We start from the raw sequence: 20,706 nt of genomic DNA on the forward strand, positions 1-20,706 counted from the left end.
TGGCCTGGTTTCAGGAAGGGTGCCACAAAAAGATTAAGCAGAATCATAAGCTAGCTCAAGGGGGAAGGGACCCCAGGACGTTTCTAGTCTAGCCTGCCCAAAGCAGGGCCGGCTCAGACCAGCTTAATCAGGGGTTTACCTGGCCAAGTCTTTGAAAAGCTGAAGAGGAGAAAGCCTGCACAACCTCAGGTAACTTGTTCCACTGTTTAACTGCTCTCATGATGGAAAAAAAAAAAATCCTTCTATCCTGTTTGGCCTGTTATTCTGTTTCAGCTTGTGCCCTTTTGCTCTTGGAAGAGCCTGGCTGTCTTTGTGGTAGCCCCCTAATTGGTATTGGCAGGTTGCTGCTAGATCCCCCGGAACCTTCACTTCCACAAGCTGAACAAGCCCAGTTCCCCCCTGTCTCTTACTGCAGGACATGTAACAGTGTGCAGAGATGGTTGCCAGACTCATTTCAAGTGCTGCATCAAAAAGAAAATTGTACGTGGGGACATGTAAAGCAGCTACATGGGGAAGACCACTGAAGCCTGTAACAGCAAAGGGCGCTTAAACAATGCTAACCCCACTGGCAAAGCTGTCCGTCCCCTTGTTAATGTAACCCTGGATTTGTCACGTTGATGGTAAATGCAGCATACGTTGTCCCTAAACATGCGTGCAGATTTACTGTGTTCTGTTAGCCTCTTCTAGATGTGTAACTTACTGCTGTACCATTACCTTGTGCTTTAAAAAAAACAAAACAAAACAAAAAACTTCCAACACTGCAATTTGGAACACTATATTCTTAGATTTGAAAGTTTAATATGTAAGTCTTGCTAAATCTTTCACTTCCAGAGCTTAAGACTGCTGTCTTATGGGTTTGTTACTAGCATAATTTTACTGGAATTGGTTTCAATTCAGGTTAAATCAGTCATTTTTAATAAATGTTTAAGAGTGTTGGGGTGAAGTGGGAGATGAACATCATGTATGCACTTACCACTTCATATTCTATATTGTACTTGGGTGTTGTAAATTCTTGGGTGAACACGCAGAATGTTTATGTATTGTTCTGAATATTGAGGTTTGTAAGTCTTCTGTTTGGATATTTCTGAAAACTTGTTAAATTATATTTTATAACATCTGAATGTCATATGTACAGCTGATGGTTCATAAACTTTCTATTTCATAACCATTGGTTTTATGAGCGAGTGCCACCTACTTTTTCAGTTAAAAAGTTTTACCCCCATCATCTGGTATTTGGATAGTTGGAGGGGCATTATGTTCCATTCTTTGGTTTTTAGTTCCCCATCACTGCTTATTAAGTAGTAAACTGCTAAAGATTATAGTTCCTGCAAGGCTGCTCTGAAAACACTGGGTTTTGCTTCAAGTTGAGCCTCTCACAGCCTCCTCTAGGTGTTCCTCCTTGAGCAGGGGGTTGAACCAGACAGCCTCCAGAGGTCCCTTCCAACCTCAACCATTCTGTGGTTCTGTTTAGAAAAGTGACAGAAGGAAAGATTTCTTCAGCCCCTATCCTTTTCCCCTCGTGATAAATTGTCTTTTGTTTTACTCTTGCAAAGTTAGGGAATGTAGCCATTTGAATGTTCTCTCTAAAGGAGTGTTATCCTATGGCTATCTAATCATGCCAGGTATTTTAAACTTTTACTGTGGCTACAGGTCAAGAAACATGTTTTAGACTCCTAAATAACCACTCCAACAGCTTCAAGGAAGAATAGATTTATTTTAGAGGGAAGGGGGAGACACAAGTTAGTTACTTGGACATTCAGAAGAGATATCCAGAAACAGAGCAAGGCACTTAGAATTGAGTATACTGTAAGCTAATAATCTAACAGAGTTATACAAAGGACAACAATAATTTTTTCTGTAAAGTGTGTTAAAGCAGTGCAGTAATCTTTCAGCTGCCACCTTCCTCTCTCCCCACAGTGGTACACTGAACGTCTAAAACATTTCACAGTAGTGTCAAGGAGTGAGACTACCACATGAATTAGACAAAAAACATCAAGCATGCAAACTCTGAAGTATAATTTCTCTTTGGATTTGCACTTCAGCAGGTCTCATTGAAGAAAGTTTGCATGTAGCTTTTCCCTCAAATAGATCCAAAGCCTCAATGAACATGACTGAAATCACTACAGTGAAGGAACAGTAATCTACTTGGCATTAACAGGTGTGTTCCATGTTTAATTCCCATTTTCATTTTATATACTTACAAAAAAAGCCACCTAAGCGAGACAACATTGATTAGAAAGCCAGCTTTAACAGCTTTCTAAGCTATTTGATGAGGGCTGATAACTCCAGACGATACTTGATGTTAATCCATTGTTTTCCTGTCTGGTATACTCAGGAAGTGAATATTCTATCACTTTGTGGAGCTGGCTGTGAATGCTGTGGCTTAAAAACTGATACCTGCCAGGGTCACCAATCAGCACTTCAGTTTCATGCATCCTGATGCATTTCCTCAGCCAGCGATGAAGACCGTCAGCAAGTTGTTCATCATAAAACATATCGCCCAGAACAATGAGGTCCCACTTGCCAGCGTCCGAGTTAATTATATTCTTAATGGCGATGGGGAAGGGATCCAGGTGGTTCAGTTCGCAGTTCAACCTCATTGCCATGCCTGCAACTGAAGAAAAAAGTCATAGAGTAAAAATGTTTTAGGATTCTGCCATTCAGCCCCCTTGCAAGTTTCTCTGAAGCATTTTTCAATTTCATTTCTTAATTATTTTTGTTTATCCAGTCTAGGGGCTTCCACAGCTTTCATTATGGGTCAAAATCTAGCATGAAGTGATGGAATTTTATCACCACACCACAACCTAGGGAAGTACTATCCGTACTGGAAACCAAGGGCAGTCCAGGAATCAAACTAGAATAGCCCTCTGTCTCAACCTATGAATATACTTCCTCCCTAATCGAGGAGTAATCAAACTATGAACAAACTGAATTCAAAAGTCATTTAAGGGAAAACAAAACCCGCAGGGAGAAAAAGGCAAAATGCAGGCCCTAACATATGAAACTGCAGGAAAAATGCTATGGTCCTACAGAGAAACCAGCTTGCCACCTACACTTGGGATTCTCTTCCAAAACAGCTGTGATGGTGTATAGGACATGTTTGACAGAGACTTTGTTCACTCTGAGAAGCTATGCAGATTCTTGGTGCAACCCAGCTTCTAACACTGGCAAAATCCATTCATCTTTTTAGCACTCACTGAACTCTGTTTGGAAACTGAATTTCTGCCAAGTGAATCAAAGAAAAGTCGTTGTTAAACACACTTTAAAAACAATAAAGGTCTTCACAGAGAGACGGGAAAAGAAGGCCTTACTAGGGTCAATGTCATTAGCAAGGACTTGAGATGCACCGCTCATCACAGCAGCTATCGCTGTTGCTCCACATCCACTTCCAAGATCCAAAACAGATCGCCCCTTAACAACGCGTGGATTATCTAGAATATACCTGGATTTAAAAGAAAAGCTGTTAGTGCAATACACAAGTTATGCAGGTTTCTCTAAGAGTTTACTTCATACATGTAATGAAGCGTGGTATCTTAAAGGATGCTTGTCCCACATACGCCTTGTGGTACAGAGCTCCTTATTTGCCTCTGCTGATAGAAAAATCAAGAACCACCACCCTTCTTTACTCCTCTCCCCACCACCCCCATCAGGAACAGCAGGTGGAAGCCTAACAGGAGTGTCAGGCGTTGATGGCACCGAGATCCCAGCACAGCTGTATTCAGATTCCCAGGAACCCAGACTGGGAGCACAGAAGACACCCTACCCTTAGACTACAACAGCAGCTCCAGGCGCTGCACGATGGCAGCAGGGAGGTGAGGACCAGGACTGAAGATAGAGAACACCCTGATCAGGTACCCACAAGACACAAGGAGGAGCTGACATCCCATGCCCCTTGTCCTCCCTTTCATCACAAGGAATCCTACCAGGGAGTTCAGGCGCACACAGCTTGGTGCTTGAGCTGGGGATATGAGACCAGTGAGTGAAACTGGTTTCATTTTAATGAAAATAACCTTCTCCTGTGAGGTCTGACATACAGCTTTGTCACGCTGTTACCACTACTTTGCCCCGTTATTTGCTACTTTTCAAACGTTCTCTGTTTATGAGGGCACCCGGGAAAGACCTTTGTGCAGAGGGGCTCAGCAGTCTGGCAACTGCCCCCTGCCCCATGAACCCTCCTCCTCTGAGGCCAGCCGATAGTTTGCAAACAGGGCAAAGGACGGGGTGGGACCTCCTTGGAAGTCCTCTGTTTCCTCTGTCTAGGGGCTGTGCTTGGATTTGCAATGGCGTTCCTGCAGTAACGTGTAGAGAGCATGGTCTGGCCCAAGCACAGCAAGTGCTGCGTTTCCAGCCGAGTGCTTCTCAAGTTTCCCCTAATGACTGCAGTGACTTAGGGCAGCCGGAACCGACTGCGTCCCCTGGCAGGGACACGCCACGTTACACAGCGGCGGAGACTGCCGGCTGCCATGCTGGGATAACAAGGCATCTTATGTTACGGAGAGGGGTAGCTTGAAACAGGAGACTCCTGATGTGGAAATGCCAACTGTGAAACAAGCACGGTTAAAGAAAAAGTATGTTTTCAGGTTCCTGGTTTTGTTTTACTTTTTCAGATTACACAGCTAATTTCTGACATGCCCAATGCATTAAAACAAGGGCATAAACAGTAAGACAATCAAGTGGTGAAATGCCAGATGATTAGTATTGCTACCCAAATATCAGGGCACATAAATTGTATAATAACAAGATATAGAGATTACCTTATCTTATTCAATCTTGCACTATTTAGAAGCATCCTAATTTGTCTAAATGGCAGGCTAATCAACAATGTAACTGCACAACCCATCTTTTTCCTGGCTGAAAGTGCCTTCCTATTTTTACACTTCCCTGCAGAAAAACAGTAAAGCCCCAATTCAGATCCTCCCATTTCATCTATGTAAGAATATCTGACAGTTTGTACTTCGTTATAATTAAAATTTTTTCTGCTACTCAAAGTAAGATATTTAATTTTACAGAAGAAGAGAACTCTAACTAGTTCCTGGGAATCAGGAATATCAGCAACATTCAAATGCATTTCTATAGGAGGTGGCAAAAATAAAAGTGTGGCTTCTGATGTGATTAGAAGACAGTCAGTAAGGCTTGATAACAAGGCTGCTGAGATCCTAAAGGAAGAGACTGACTCAGGCTAGCCAGCACTCCAAGTGCATCAGCACAGACCTACTTTTCTCAACTGACTAGACACACATCCACTCTCCTGTCTGTCTCCAACAACAGCAACGTGTCACCACAAAACAGCCACCCGTCTGTTAGGAGTGACAACGGGTGATAGAACTAAACGCCCTGCTAGGTTTTGATGGCAAATGCACAGCTCTTCCACAGATCCAAATTCAGCCCTGTGGTCAACGCATGCAACTCCATGGAAGACAACAGATTTCAATGTAAGAGCTCTTAGCTACTCTACATATAGCAGGTGCTGAAGCTTCACAGCCAACCAGAAGAGATTGCTTCTATCCTGTATAAGCAGAGAGGAGCATGGATGACGTGCTCTCTTACAAGGCAACTACATATCAATATAAATCACTACTGCCAGAGCCAGGCCTGACCTCCTGGCCAGCATCAGACTGGACCGAGCATTTTCAGTGATGTCTGCTGCGTACCTGGACAGGGCTTGGCCTCCTGGCCAGTAAATTGCCCAGAACGGGTCCCCGTAAGGCCACAGGTCAGGCTTTTCCCTCCAGAACCTGCAGCGAGGGGTGAGGAGGCGCAGTCGTATCTCTGGCGTGAGGTGTCCGCTGCTGGTGACCTCCGTGTTCTCCTCCAAAAACGCCCTCACCTCGGGGTCCAAAGTCCTGCCAGCACTCCAGTGGCGGCAGCGCTTCCAGCGCAGCGAGGGGGCTCCCCTCCTGCCCCTCCAAGCCCTGGCCAGGGCGTTCTGCCTGCCCAGCAGGAGCCGCCTCCAGCCACGGAAGGCCATCTCTCCCCAGGGACAAGCCCTCCCCAGGACAGCTCGGAGCACAGCTTATCTGAGACGGACGACGAGGCACCTTGAAGGAAACTCACAGGATGCTGTTTTTCATAGTGACAGATGATGATTCCTGAAAGGGAAATAACGCTATGTAAGTGATGTTGCCATGACTATGCATGTCTATGCACCACCAGGGCTTTAGGAAGCGGAGGTTTCCGTGTTGTTGTGCTGTCATGAACTTGTGTCTTGACCCTGCCCCGGAGAGCCTTCGAAGCCTGCAGGAAGTGGTACATAAGGAAGGAGCTGTCACAAGACCCACTGGGGAGAACGCTATAAACATATTCAATGAGAAACAACCAGTTAGCGGGAAAGCCAACAGCCAAAAATTAAACGTGCAGCCTTTTAACATCTCCTTCCCTACACCTTGAAGATACATGCAAAGCAGGCTACTCCCACTTCAGTTTCTTCCATTGAATCTTCAGGTTTTGCAGTAGGGCTTTGGCATTACAGGACCTATGGACATGGCAAAGGCTATCAGTACGTTTTCTGAGAGACACCACTAATTACAAGTTTTATAAACGTGGTGAGTTTACGCAAAAGCATCTTTTTACACTAAAGGCAAGCAATTAAAGGACTTCCTCAAAAGACGTTCCTCAGGTTTGTCAGGCTGCCAGCTCAAAAATGAAAAGCAAGCCCTTGCACTGATCTTAATCAGAACACTTTAATTGGTTGCATTTCAGTCTGCATTTTAAAGGATCACTCTTACGGTACAACGGTCTCACATGGATGCTCTCAGGTGCACGAGAAAGCAGACTTCCACCGCTGTAGCCCACTCCACCTGAGAAACTGCATTAATGTGCCCCGAGCTAATGCAAGAGAAACAGAATCCAGCACATTCCCCAAAACTGTCTTTAAAAGATGAAACATTCAGACTGGACAAGCTCACGCTCGGGGGTCTTCTGACTGCTTAAGGCTGGTTTTTGAGTCAAAAACAGTGAAGCAAAGGAGCGGGGAAGCACGGCCTCCATTAGCAAACCGGGCCACAAACGAAGGAGAGCCGCAGCACTCGGCTGAGCAGTGTGTGAAGAGCACTTCGTGTTTCAGGGCTTCACTTGTCCTTTCTTTGCCCACATCTTCAGCAAAAGCTCCTATGTTTTCTGTCATGCGAGCATGGCTTTTGCTTTAGTTTGATTGCTTACTGACACCTTAAGCTGTGCACCGAGCTCCCCCAACGCATGCCATTTAGGTTGCCAGCCCAGTCAAATCTTGGCTTTAATCACTGGCTGAAGGCTTTTGTATTTTCATTACAAACAAACACCTGTGACAACGTTTTGCATTTCTCCACGTCTGAGAACGCCATTCAGCAGAGTCCACGCAATTAACGAGCGTAATTAACGAATAAGACATTCCTCTCCAAGGCCGAGCCACATAATCCCCATCTTCCTGGGGGAAGCACGAAGCCACCCGCCATCAACCAGGGACACAAATCCTGCCAGCGAGCGCTGCACGCTGCTTTCCCCATTAACTGCTGCACATTAATTTTATGTACAGCACACGGGGCCCCGTACCCGAAAGGCCGAGGTTCAATCGTGACAGGGCCGCGACAGGGCCGCCCCTCCGCGGCGGGGCGAGGCGGGGCCGAGGCCGGGGCCTGCTGCTGGGCGCTGCCGGCCGCCACCTACCTGCTGCCGCCGCCGCTCGGCTCCGCTCCGCCCCGCTGCGCCGCGCCGGGGCCGGGCCGGGCCGGGACGGGCCGTGCTGTGCCGCCCGCCCTTAAAGCGGCAGCGGAGGAGGCGGGCTCGGCGCCGGGGGGCTCGGCTCCAGGGCCGCCGGTGCCCTGTGTCGTGATACGTGCCGAAACGAGCATCCTCTGTCCCTCAAGCCAACAGCATGGCTGCTGCGCTGAGGGCCCCCTCGCTTCTCTTCCACCCCAAACGCCACAGCAGGGGCGTGAGGGAGGGTGTCTTAAATCGCCATTTCGTTGCAGGCGCTCCCTGCAGCGTTCACACAGCTCTGCTGTCGACAGTCACCTGACAACCTATGGATGGTTCTGTTTCCTTCAGTGCTTTTTAAAATTTATTTATTTTGAGGCAATAAAGTGTGTTTTCACCAGGCAGCAACTGCGGCTTGGAATCAAACCCTCGTATCCCATCCTTCCCCAGCTACGTTCCCCTACACACCAGAAGAATTTCTGGGTTCCCCGCTGCATGGTTGGGTGCCACAGCACCATGAAGGCTTACCCACAGGGGCTGCCTTTGCTTCGTTGATGACCTGGCCGGATCCGGCTAAAGGACACAAGAGGCCCCAGTGGGGAATAGAAGCAGCTTCTGACAAGAAGAGCAGCAAACAAGGCTTTCCCTAGCTTCCCCGTGGCACAAAGCGTCCCAAATCTCACGTGCTGCTTTCTGAAAAGGCTCCTGTGTGGTGCCTGAGGTGATGCCACCAGCCCTGCAGCTCTCCAGGTGCCGGGTTAAGGGCAGACCGCACAGCCGAAACCTGGATCTGCCCTGATCGCCTGGGTTATGAGGCCATCTAGTGACCTGCGGGCTCCATACACGTGAAGCGTGCTCGCCAGAGTGAAAAGCAAGGCCTTTTATTTTATCTTCCATTAGTGCCCAAGGAAGGTGGCCCCAGTCCGCTGGGCTGCCAAGAAGCCAGGATGCAGCCGGAGAAGGCCAGGGCCCAGCCAGAAGCTGGTGTCTGTTCACCACATGAAGGGGCTGTAGGGATATTTGCATGTCTTTTACTTGTCTGCATATGGCTGTAAAGCAGGAGTCGCCCCTCATCTTTTTAGACATCAGTATCAAAGTGTGGCCTAGGCGCAGGAAGGACATTATTTCTTGGAGCTATTAGGGTGAACTGTGAGGTTTCAAAGGTCTTGAATCTTTCAGCAGCTCTTGCTGGTCCGCTCCAGGGAGGGAGACACTGAAGGCACTTGTGATACCCAAAGCTCTGCAGAAAACATGCAATTCAGGACAGGTCCTTGTGCCCTGTAGGCACTCACCACTATGCTACAAATAAAGAGCTCAGTACTGTAATAGAAGAATCACTATCAACATCAGCTCAGGATGCCTCATTAAGGTGTGATAATGACTTTATCACATAATACATCTCTGCCTTGTACATTTTGTTTTATTGCTGAGAAGAGACTTGCAAAATACTGCTGATGCTCTTAGAAGGTTCTCAGAGAAACCTCACAGGAAAGCCTTTTCACTTTGATCTTCAGTCTCCAGGCATTTTAACAAGTAACTTCTCAGGCCTAGTTTTTCTGAACTCCCAGTACATGGTATCGCTCAGCAGCTATTTGAACCTCAGTGAGGTCACTGCTCTCTAATACAGAGCAGCACCCCACTGAGGCAGTTAAAAAAACCCTTACAGACTCCAAGCATGACATTAAAAGGCTCTGATACCAACGATAGCTGCCAGCCCTCTTGCAAAAGTCTGGGTAAACCACTTAGACTTTCAGGACATGCTCGTGCTGATTATGTCAGGAAAGGATCACCACCCATCCCTGTGAGAAAAAAAAAAAAAAAAAAAAGAAAGAAAAAAAGAAAAAGAAAAAGAAAAAGAGAAAGAAAAAAGTTTCATTTCCTAAGGCTTTCTGCTTTAGTTTAGATAGCAGCATCTTGAGAATTTCTGCTGATCAAATGCATGATGTAGTTTGCAGCCAGCTAATGTAACTATGCTGGAATTTGCTCTGAGGACAAGGACAACTTTAATCACAACAAAACATTGATCTGATAGATGATGGAGGAGCGCAACTCTTTCAAAGAGGCAGTTGTAGAATAACACAAAAGGGACTCCCGTGTGTCCAAGGGAATTAGTGGATTACTGGCTGATGATAAAACCGCCTGGGACCCTGGGGAAATCTTGTCTGAACCAATTAACAGCAAAAACAAATGGAACTGTCAGAGAACAGGGAAAAAGGGAAGACAGAGAAGAGCTGCCTTCATATTAAGGAACCCATGACTCATGAGACATTGCAGGTACAAAGGTTAAACTCAAGGGAAGAAAGACCTGCAGTGCAGCAGCCAGTTGATAACCCCAGCTTATTCCTTCTCTCCTGCCTTTTAAAACTGAATCTACAGCCCCATTTTCCAGAGCTCTTCTTGCAAGGCCAACTGCCATCGTTCACTTCAAAAGAAGGACCTCAGTGGAAATTCACAGAAGGGAATATAGACTCATTTGGAGTGCTGTTGATTTATAAAAAACCTCCCAACAACTCAATATCAACAGGCAGGGGGTATGCACATCAGGATCAATTTGTGGTTAGCTAGAGGCTGCAAAAACAGGTCATTATCAAAATACAGCTGGCACATTAGCTAGTGGCTAAGGGAAATTTGAAGTTGAGAGCACTAGCTAGGTAAGGGAGAGGCAATTCAATTATTCTGTTGTGCCTTCAGGTACAATCCACACCTACTCGTTTCAGAATCACTGCATCTTTTGCATTTGAGGAATAGCTAGCCTGACAAAACAAATCATACATTATATACAGTATGTCCTGAAAGCATTATGTGTTTTTTTCATAGGTTTACTTGTCCCTATACCTTCCAGCTGCATTGGGTTAGGAGAAGGAATGAACAACAGCTGGCAAAGATAAAGGTATCAGGTGCAGCCTGGCATGGGATTGAAGCAGGGGAGCATGCAAGGTATAGCTTTCTATAGGGTGAAATAAGCAAAAGCTACATTAATCTGTCCCTTGTGCTAATGTAGGCTTAGTCTTTCTGAGATGAGGTGTTCTTGCGAGAGCCGCAGAGGTAAGACCAAGAAGATGAAAACTCTAATTTCTAACATCATCTCTAATTTTGTCTTTGCTTGCATGCACAGTTAAAGTGCAATTGGTCTCAGTCGTCTGCTCATGTTCATGCACAGGCAGGCACGGGACCGTTTACGTAGTATAGACTAAGCCTCAAAAGACACATGGAGTCAGATGGTTTGTGCTTTTCTTTGTGTTCACTGCTCTTCAGAGAGTGTTGTACCTTGCTGATGCAGCTGTGTGCTGGTCCAGATTTGGCTAACCGCTCATGTAAGCGTGTTGTGGGGATACTAATTTTGATATTAAAACTAGAGGATACATATTTTTAAGGGTGCTTAAGCTCTATTTTTTAATAGCTGAAGTCTCCTTGAAATACTGAGACCTTGACTCAGGTGGGGTATATTGTGATAATCAGCTAGCCTGAGTGAAACCTCACTGTGTTGGAAACTTGGGCAGAAACCAGCTGAACCTGACGAGCATATCTGTAGTTAATGAATGTGTCCAGAGCTGTGTTGTGTACACATAGGTGTGCTGGTGGTTCTGGTTGGACAGCAAGAAGGTTTCCACACAGGCAGCATCTAAGAGGAAGCAACCGTGATGTTGGCAGAGCCATTTTGGGGTGACATAAGTGCCTGTGTCTCCCAACTCCCAAAGAATGGCTGGTGGGGGATAGTTAGCAGTGGGTTTGTTCATAGCTCCCTTCTGTCATCCACACACTGAATGGTCCCTATTTTACTTCTTGCACCACTGTGATGCTACTATGGTCATCTGTAAAAGCTTTTTGGATGCCTGTGCTCTCTCTTGGGTGGCTAGAGCTTTAGGGTTACAGCAGTCTACTGGAAGCTGTTGGGTATCTCAGCGCTGGAGCAGCGTATCTCATCTCTGGAACTAGCCTATGGTGGGACAGAGTTCCTGGAGGAAGAAGGAAGGGCTGCAAATAGAGCTGAAGAATGGCTGTGACTGCTGTCACAGCATTTATCTGTGGTTTTTTTTGTGTTTTTTTTTTTTTTTTTTAATTTTTCTGTACAGTCACATTAGTCTGTACTTCTCTGCAAAGCCCTGAGAAAGGAAGGAGATGAAAGCTGAGTGGAGAGGGGCTGCTCATGCACTAGGGAGCCTCTCCAGCTGGTCTCAAGGCAATCTGTAATTGTCTAAGTCTGCCTGGATGAAATGAAGATGTTTTCCATGTCCTCATCCCTCTTGACTTCCTGCAACAGGAAAATCCATCCTGCCTGCCTCTTCCTCAGGGCTCTGCCTCGCATCCTCTCAATGTTTAATGTTCCACGGGTGATCTGTAGATCTCATGATTTCAGACCTTAGCTTTTCCCAGAGATGTCAAACAGCAGTGCGAAGCCAATGTTTCATCTGGAGCAAGAGAACACAACTGCAGCCTGGATCATAATGCAGCCAATATTTCCCAAGCTTACCTCTCCTTCTTGCCAGGTGGGCTCTGTTCAATAGTGTGTTCAAACCCGTGACTAATTCATTCTCTCTTCTCCAGGCAGTGCTCTAGCATGCTCCAGAAATCAACCCTGATGAAGAAGTACATTTGACTGTCTGATTTTTAAGGACCATGCTAACTGATCCCAGGGATAAGGTAGGGTAAACAAATAAAGATTTCAAGGAGCTGCATCAGTTCTCTGGAGCCAGTTGATTCAGTATTTCCCCAGTGCCAGAGAACTACACAGAGTGTTTTCGTTTCCCACTGGTGCTAGAGCCTGGCATCAGCTGAACTCTTCCTTTCACCTTCCATGTGGTAGTCTGCCAAACATTTGGATTCTCGCAGGGATCTGGGGACAGAGGAAATGATGGAGATCTGAGGCAGATGCAAGACAGGCGGTGTTTATTCACTAGAGAGTTCCTACGGGAAACTGTTCGCGTTCAATATGCCTCCTCTTCTGGTTGATGCTTGCTATGACGTTTTGGGGGAGTTTCAGGTTCCTGAAGCAACTTAGTTGTGACTCAGGGTCAAGCTGTGTCAGGACCTCTGCTCTTTGGTGTTTTGCACTCGTGTCTAAATTGTCTAAACAAATGATCCCGCTGCGGGGATGCCCAGAGGAATGGAAATATAGCTCCCCTGCAGCCCCAGCCAGGTCACTCAAGTGATGAATGTGTTGGAGCTTAAGTTCAACATGACCAAGCAGAGAAGAGCTACTACTTATTCACACAGAGGCATCAGAAGGTCTCAAGGGATTGGAAAAGGTCTCAGCATTCGGACCTGTTGTCAGTTTTCAGTGATACGCTACAAAGAGTTACTTCCCTTGGCTTTCCCGTCCATACTTAGTCATGCAGGTATAACCTCCAAAATGTGTTTTGCACCCTTCTTCTTAGAATAAAGGAAACTTGACGTTTTTGTATCAGCAGGTTTGAAATGCACACCAGGCCAGATCCATGGAGGTTTTTTACAGAATAGTTTAAACCAACATTAGCCCACGTAAAATGGCATTGTGCTTCAGACCTCTCCAGGCTGACTCAGTGCACCAGCAACGCGCTGCAGCTTCCTTCATAGAGTAATAGAATGATTTTGTTTGGAAGGGACCGTAAAGACCACCCCCTGCCACGGGCAGGGACACCTCCCACCAGCCCAGGCTGCCCAAAGCCCCATCCAGCCTGGCCTTGAGCACCTCCAGGGATGGGGCAGCCACAGCTTCTCTGCGCAACCTCTGCCAGTGCCTCACCACCCTCACAGGGAAGAATTTATTCCTAATATCTAATCTAAACCTACCCTCTTTTAGGTTAAAGCCATTACCCTTTATCCTGTCACACCACTCCCTGACCAGGAGTCCCTTCCCAGCTTTCCTTCAGGCCCCTTTAGGCACTGGAAGGCCGCTGTAAGGTCTCCCCGGAGCCTTCCCTTCTCCAGGCTGAACGACCCCAGCTCCCTCAGCCTGTCTCCACAGGAGAGGTGCTCCAGCCTTTGATCAGCCTTGTGGCCTCCAACAGGTTCATGTCCGTGTGCTGGGGGCCTAGAGCTGAATGCAGGGCTCCAGGTGGGGGGGTCTCATGAGATACCTTCGTGGCAGCAGAGGACACGGTGCAGAGATGCCTGGGTGGGCTTGGGGGCTGGCTCCCAGCAGGGCTGGACTCTCCAACTACACGCAGAGCTGCTCAGCTGCCTCCTGTCACAGCCCCAGGGCTCCTCACAGCACACCCAGCCTGGGAGCCTCCTGTCTCACTCTGGCTGATCTCACAGCTCTGTTTCTAACAGCTGAGGGCCGGGTCTCGTGCAAGCAGCTGCATCCAGTTCCAATGGAAGCAGCAGTGTTGCTGTGACCATGCAACACAGTGACTGTGCCTGGCACCAAAGACTGCTGCTGCTGCTCTTGCTCTCACCCCTGATGGGCAATGCTGAGCACTGGGAAGCCAGTGCCCCTGGTTTAGCTTGGGAAAAACTCCTGGGATTGCCCCCTAACTCTTGCATTTTGGCCTGCGGGGAGGCACTGAGCCTATTGCCACATCAGAGGGTGTTAAATGCTCCCACCCGCAAAGGATGTGCCTGACAGGAACTGCTGGAATTGCTCAGCATGGATCCGGTTTTCAATAAGTTGTGGCTATTGGTTTGCAAGGAAGTCACCCAGAAACATGATCCTCAAGGAGAAGCAAAGTGCTTTGATCTCTCTCCTGCGGTTAGATGTGAGTTCAGGGCTGCACTCCAGTATTTCTAAGCAAAAGCATGAGTGTCGTAAGGCAGAACAGCAGAGCTGTCATTGGTAGAAAGAATCCTAAGCAGCAAAGTACTTCAAGGCAAAATATTGTTATCTGCCATGAAGAACGAGTGGTGGAGAGATGGCTGAACCCATGGATATAAATGCTTAGACTTCTGCTAAAAACACAAGCTGTAACAGGGAAATTGAAACAGACCCTTTCGTGCTTTGATTTGCAAGAACTGCTTTTAAACTGATAACACAACATCACTCCAATGATATGTTTATTGTAACAGCACGCAGCAAAGCAGCAGTCCTTGCTAAACAGTGAAACAATTCAAAATGCATATTCATTTCAGGAAATACTTTTCATCTGTCCTTGATCTCATGTTGTATATTGCCTATGGATTCAGTGGATTTGGATTTCTCTAGCACGCCCTTGGGCTTTCAAGTGTGCTAGGATGCATTGTAACGTAGATGTGGGGTGTCTGGCGCTTCTTACTGAATAGGGCTTCAAAGGGAAGTTGGGAAATTGAAATCGGGGAAGTTGAAATCAGACTCTAATTACATTTGTACAGTGGCCAAAGGCAATTTGACAGAGAGCTTACGTGCTGTTTGTGAACAGATTTTTGTCAAGAGGGCATGAATATATACGGTTGGTTCACGCTCCCCCTGATAGCAGCAGACGTGGGACTGGAAAGAAAGATAAAGGAAAAGCCACGGTGCTAGCCAGGTACATGTGACAGCCTGAGTGCATCTTCTCTGTAAGCTTTCCCAGCGCTTTCTGTGGGCAGAAATTCACGTGGGTACACTACATGGCGAGACTCCTTGGGTCTTTCCCGAGCAAACGCGTGCTGAGGTGCTGGGGTCCTGGAGCGCTGATATCAGGGGAATAAGAGTTTAGAGCTGGGGAAACAAACCCCCAGCGGAGAGCAACCCTCAGCCCAAAACACGCGGCCCCTTTCCAAACAAAGAGGAGAGCTTTGCTCCGCACACCAAACACCCGCCTCGGCTCGGGGCTGCAGGAACGGCATCTGCCAGCACAGCACGGTGCTGCGCTGCGACGCCGGGGCTGCCCACAGGTGCATCTGCCAGCGGGGCCGCCCTGGGGAACAACGGGGCTTTGTGCTGGCAGATGTTAGGGCAGGGGAGAAGCGGCGTTTGCTCCATGCTCCTGGGGGCGGTTGAAGCTGGGGAGCGCGCTGACCCGATTACCGGGCGGCTGGCACTTCTGAGCAGCTACGAGGGATTTGGCCAAGGTCATGCGGTGAGGGAGTGATGCTGTCAGAGCTGGATGGAAAGCTGCGTGGGGGCTTCAGCTCGACGCTTACAGCACAACACCTCCATCAGTGCGTGACGTGCTAGTGATTTATGTAAGCAGCGTACTTTGCTGATTGGGTTTTATCTTGGCGTGTGCATCTTCTGTGAGCAAAGAGCAGCGGGCGTACCTCACAGAGCAAAGCGCGGTCTTTGACCTCTGGGTCTTGGCACTGAATCATCCGCATCGCAGTGGTTGCACATGAGCCTGCTCCTGACTTGGTGAGGGGGAAAAGGGAAGCCCACCTAATCAGGCGCTTGGCGGGAGGAGGTGCATTGCAATCTCAGTGCAAAAATCGAAGGCAAAGAAGTGGAACAAAATGGCAGGCAGGAGTCACGGATTTTCATCATTCTGGCACAGGACGTGTGTGGAGGAAAAGGAGGTCCAAAACCGGGGAGCCCAGGCCAGCCCGGAAGAGGAGGTGCCCCTTCGGCAGAGGACTGAGCTGTGAAGCCAAGCCTGAAGAATGAAGACAGGCTACGTATCCCCATCCTTGCCTGTGCTGTAGGATCAGTTCCCTGAAATTGGGCTAGTTGCACTTGCCAAGGAGGTGGAAAATACTGCAGGTTTTTTGAGAAGAAAGCATGTAGGGCCAGCGGTGGGATGGAGGGGAAAAGAAGGTGCAATCAGCTATTGACTCATTTTGGTTGCCTTGTGAAACCTCCCCCCTGAGGATCCTGTCCAAAAGCAGATAAGAGTTGAATGTGTCTAGATGTCTTTGCAATGTAAAGGGCACATATGTGATGGATGTACATAAAATGAATAAAATGGAATTGGCTACAATAGAGAATTAAACATTTTAAATCTTTAAACTGTAAATCACAGAAGCTTCAGAGATCCTGTGGCAGAGATGCAGGGAAGTAGTCATCTTTTCCTTTGTTATCTATAATTCTGCTATATGAATAATAATTACACAGCGTGACAGAGGAAAGCCGTGGGCTTTTATTCAGGCTTAATCTTTATAGATATGAGGCCAGTATAGAAGACGAGCTACTTGCTTTAATGGTATTATAATTTGATTTAATATTAGAATATGTGCCTGCAGTATCTGCTCTCTAAGTAACAACAAATTGTGCCAGAGGAAATGTTCTTTGCTTTATGTTTTATGGCTAGTGATCTGGTGTGTTTGGTTTTAAAGCCTCAGGCAGCAAATACCTTTCCAAGGTTTTAAGCAGTCTTCTTGCATAAGCTCAAAGAATAAAAACTGCTTTATGAACCTTCCTGTAAGATCTGCTGCTGTTGTTTTTCTCCCTGCTTCTGCTGCGTGCTCTTCTCTGCTTTGAGCCTGGGATGGTTTTAGTGTCAGTCTTAAAGTCCATTCTTATAAGCTGCCTGTTCCTTTCAGCTAATTATTTGCACTCTTGCTCACAGTGCTGCAAACAGCTCAAATGAAAGTAAGCCAAAAGTAGAAAACTTCTTCTGAGCATTGCAAACATTTGTTTTCATCTAATTTGTTTTCCCTCTCTTTCACCCTACCAGATCTCGTGACTGCATCGCTATTAGAGGAAAATAAGAAAGGCTTTCAGTGGAAAATCAATGTGGCTTGGCAGCTGGTAGGAGATCGTATGCAGGAAGCTGTAGAGCTGTGTTAAGTAGTTGAGCAATCCATCAGCAGCAAGCGTGATTTTCAATTCATTGAAGAATGCTGAAGAAAATAAAATATGAAGCAAGAGTCCCAGCAAGGAGAAGTGATATGGCCTTCAAATATCAGGGTTTTTCCACCTCTCTGAAACGTTGGGCATTGACTCCTTACAGAAGTAGGACAAGGAGCTTGACAGACCTGCAGTCTGATCTTTTATGGCAGATCCTAAGGGCAGGAGGGGCTGACACGCTTGTTAGCATTTGACCCAGTTTAAACTAACAGATCCTGAGATCCTGAAAAACAAAGACTTGCTGAGAGATTAAGGAGCGGGAAAGCTGAAACAACTTGATACTGGGAGAAATATTCCCTCCAGCTGAAGACACAAGTACCTAAGGAGGAAGAACAAACCCACCAAGACAAAAATCCTCCCCTGCTGTCACGCTGCTGGAAAACCAGCAGGTGATGGAACGAAGCTGTTGCCACGGGAGAACAGATTAAAGTAAAAAGGTCCTGGGCAGGTCTGGTCTGTGGGAGGTCTGTGCTATGAAGTTTTTTGCATTCACCCCAATCTGCACTTCAGTCCTACCGTATCCCTGCCCCTTCTGCTCTGGCACTGCTCTCTAATCTGCATTCCCAGGGACAAGCCTCATCTCCCCAGTATTATTGTCAGCGTGCTTTGAAAAGGGGACATCCAGCCCATCCATTGCCCCTTGCAGAGAGCCAACTCCCTTTGCTGGTGAAAGGAAAAAAATACTCATAATCCCACGGTTACCTCTGATCATCCCAGATGTGCCTCGCGGCACAACCCTATCAGTCACCGCCTCTTCCCTGGCTGCAGAAAAGCTTCTCCATGGCATGTGCCTGACTGGTGAACTTACGCCACAGATTTTGATGCTTTGGGGCCTCATCCCTGTTATCCGCTCCCTCTACAAGAAGTTCAACAGCCCTTTTGTGGACCTGCCTGTGGCTGCTGTGAAATGTAAGTAATCGGCGTGGCAAATACAGAGGAAGTGTTTGGCTGGTCTCTGAAGCAGGGCAGCCCCTCTAGACAGGCCCTGGTGACCTGCGCAGGATGGGTTTGGATAGTGAAAAGAAGATTAAGACTAAAAACCAAACAAGCAAACAAAACAAACAAACAAACAAACAAAAAGCTTAGACTGGCAAAATAGTGCAAAAAATCTAATTAAAGAGGAAAGGGAATTGTGGACCTGGAGGGTCCTATGTGCTTTCCTGTGCTGTACAACGTAAGGCACGGTGCATCAGGCAGTGGTGTGTTACACGCAGGTGCCAGTGCATTTTGCTTGCATGCCCTGTGTGGGAAGAATCCATGGCACAGCTGAGCACGGGGTGGGCACAAAGCACGGGGTAGGTGCTACGAGCCAAGGAGGCAACCCGACCCTGCTCTGCTGGCCAGGCTTGTTCCACGCAGAGGCAAAGGCCCCAGTGGCCACTCCCTGTGAGCAGTTGCTTATGCCTGGACAGGAGAAAGAAGGGGCTTACCACACACTGCCACATGTTGCCCTTTGTTTTGTGCTTATGTAGATGAAGAGTGAAAGAAGACAAATGAAAAAAGCGGCTGTAAACGGGTGTCCAGTCTGCCTCCTGGAGTGGAGGAGAGCAGTGCCAGTGGGCAGGAAGGTAGAGGGCCATGATGTAACTAAGGTCGTGCGGGCGAGTTCTGAAATTTTAATATTTTCCAGAGAGACTACTCTCAAGCTTACTTTAATTGCTAAAATCTCTTAAGAGTTACCAATTCCTTGAGATGAGAGCAAGGGTGGAAGGAAAAAAAATAAAATGAAAGTTAAGAAGGGGAGCTACCTGAAGGTGGCACGCAGCATCTGAAGCTAGGCTGGCTTGGAGGGAAAGACTGAGCAGCTCAGATGGAAGGGTCGAGATGGCAAAAATCCAGGCCCAGGGGCATAAAGTGGCGTACCAGAGCTAGGCACATTCGGCGCAGCTGAGTCTGCAGGCACTGTGAAGGAGCTGGATGGCCTCGTTGGGATGATGTTCCCAGAAGATCCATCTTATAAGAAGGAATCATCATTGCCCATGTGAAACTCCTGCAAGAGCATCTGTGGGAGCTGTATATACAGGAGCAGGAGCTTAACCTTACTGCTGTTCCAGGAAGAGGAGTGGATTTTTGGACCCGGTTTATTGGATTTTAAACCTGTAATCTCACATGCTGCAGTTCATGCCCATGTTTAATGCTATGTGTGTCACTGGTTTTTGAGATTAAAATATCTACTAAGCTATTTGAACAAAAAATGTTGTCCTGTGCAGAAGACAGCTAAACAAAGCCATCTAGAACTGCCTGCTGCCCAAGAACAGATCAGGATTGTTGTGTTAAATGTTGGGTTGCTCTTAGAGGGTGTCCTAACTCGTACATCTTTTACAGAGGCTGGTGAATATCTTATATCTTGGACTTCCCGGAGACACCCGTGCGGTCAGGCCTCCAAAGAGACACCTACAGCAGGAATGAGAGCAATTAGCTTTGAATGAGAGTCAGAGACTGACTGAGCCCTTATCCTGTGAGCCAACTGAGCAGGTAGATACAAGTTAATAAACAAACCAAACTAAATAAAATAACCTGGCTCTCAGTGCAAAGTCGAGAAAATAACTGGATTCCGGCAAGCTCCTGTGTGGATCTAGCAATGTCTAGTTTGTTTCACTGAGCACTGCAACCACCAGAGGCTGTGACGTGACAGAGGGCTCCGATCTTCTTTTTCCTTGGATATTTTAGTGGGGAAATTGGTTGAGTCCTTGTCTGCTTTCAGTAGACAGCAAGCTGAGACGTGAAAGGGCATCTAACTTGTTACTTCATAGGGAAGAAGACAGGGAAAGATGCTGTTGAGGATTGCCAACAGGTGGGAAGGAGCAGTTCTTCCCTCTGCCTCTGCATAAAGGCCTGTGCTGCAGGTGAAATAACAAGTTCTTTGTGGGCATTTCCTACACCAACACCATCATCAAAGGGGTTTGTTGAATAAGGACAAATATAGATCAGAGTGTGTGGCTCATGCTGCAGAGAGGTAACTGAGGGAGATCATAAGAGTCCACGGTAAGCAAGGGATGAGACTGTGATGATTGCACGCTGCTCAGACCAGGAGTAGTAAGTGAATTAAGGGAAGAATGAAATTGCACATTGAATTCTGCGACACCCTCCTTAAAATATGCAGGTAGTGGAAATATCTAGTGTGAGCAGGGCTTTCATGGCTTTGGAGAAGAAGGCTTGGACCTTCAAGAGGGGGTGGCGTCACAGTCCCTGGGGGTGTTCAAGGAAAGGTTGGACGTGGTGCTTGGGGACATGGGTTAGTGGGTGACATTGGTGGTAGGGGGATGGTTGGAGATGACCTTGGAGGTGTTTTCCAACCTTAATGATTCCATGATTCAAAATCCTACCCTTTTAAAAGCGGGTCGGCTAGTGCTTAGGCGTGGGTTGGCGATAACTGG

The 20,706-nt window shown here is 47.2% G+C and overlaps 1 protein-coding gene across 2 annotated transcripts; it reads right to left on the reverse strand.

The window, feature by feature from the left end:
• Positions 1-1,694: 1,694 nt before the first annotated feature.
• ETFBKMT (electron transfer flavoprotein subunit beta lysine methyltransferase) lies at positions 1,695-7,705 on the reverse strand. 2 transcript variants are annotated; one of them, XM_040561740.1, is made up of 4 exons: positions 7,642-7,705; positions 5,652-6,089; positions 3,312-3,442; positions 1,695-2,614 (listed from the first exon to the last, which is right to left on the reverse strand). In XM_040561740.1, exons 2-4 carry the CDS (start codon positions 5,966-5,968, stop codon positions 2,247-2,249), a joined length of 816 nt encoding a protein of 271 aa, XP_040417674.1. In that variant the 5' UTR covers positions 5,969-6,089; positions 7,642-7,705; the 3' UTR covers positions 1,695-2,246. The 2 variants fall into 2 exon arrangements, with proteins under 2 accessions (XP_040417674.1, XP_040417680.1); XM_040561746.1 differs by lacking the exon at positions 7,642-7,705 and adding an exon at positions 7,528-7,632.
• Positions 7,706-20,706: the final 13,001 nt, after the last annotated feature.

The sequence above is a fragment of the Cygnus olor genome, chromosome 1, assembly GCF_009769625.2.
Source record: "Cygnus olor isolate bCygOlo1 chromosome 1, bCygOlo1.pri.v2, whole genome shotgun sequence".
In the NCBI taxonomy this organism is placed as follows: Eukaryota; Metazoa; Chordata; class Aves; order Anseriformes; family Anatidae; genus Cygnus; species Cygnus olor.

What these genes read in the sequence shown, in the direction of transcription:
- ETFBKMT (XM_040561740.1), bottom strand. Translation starts at nt 5,968, where the DNA reads ATGGCCTTCCGTGGCTGGAGGCGGCTCCTGCTGGGCAGGCAGAACGCC. An exon ending in GGAGGCCAAGCCCTGTCCAG is followed by an intron (nt 3,443 to 5,651) that starts GTACGCAGCAGA and finishes TTTTAAATCCAG; the next exon opens with GTATATTCTAGATAATCCAC. An exon ending in TGCTAATGACATTGACCCTA is followed by an intron (nt 2,615 to 3,311) that starts GTAAGGCCTTCT and finishes TTTTTTCTTCAG; the next exon opens with TTGCAGGCATGGCAATGAGG.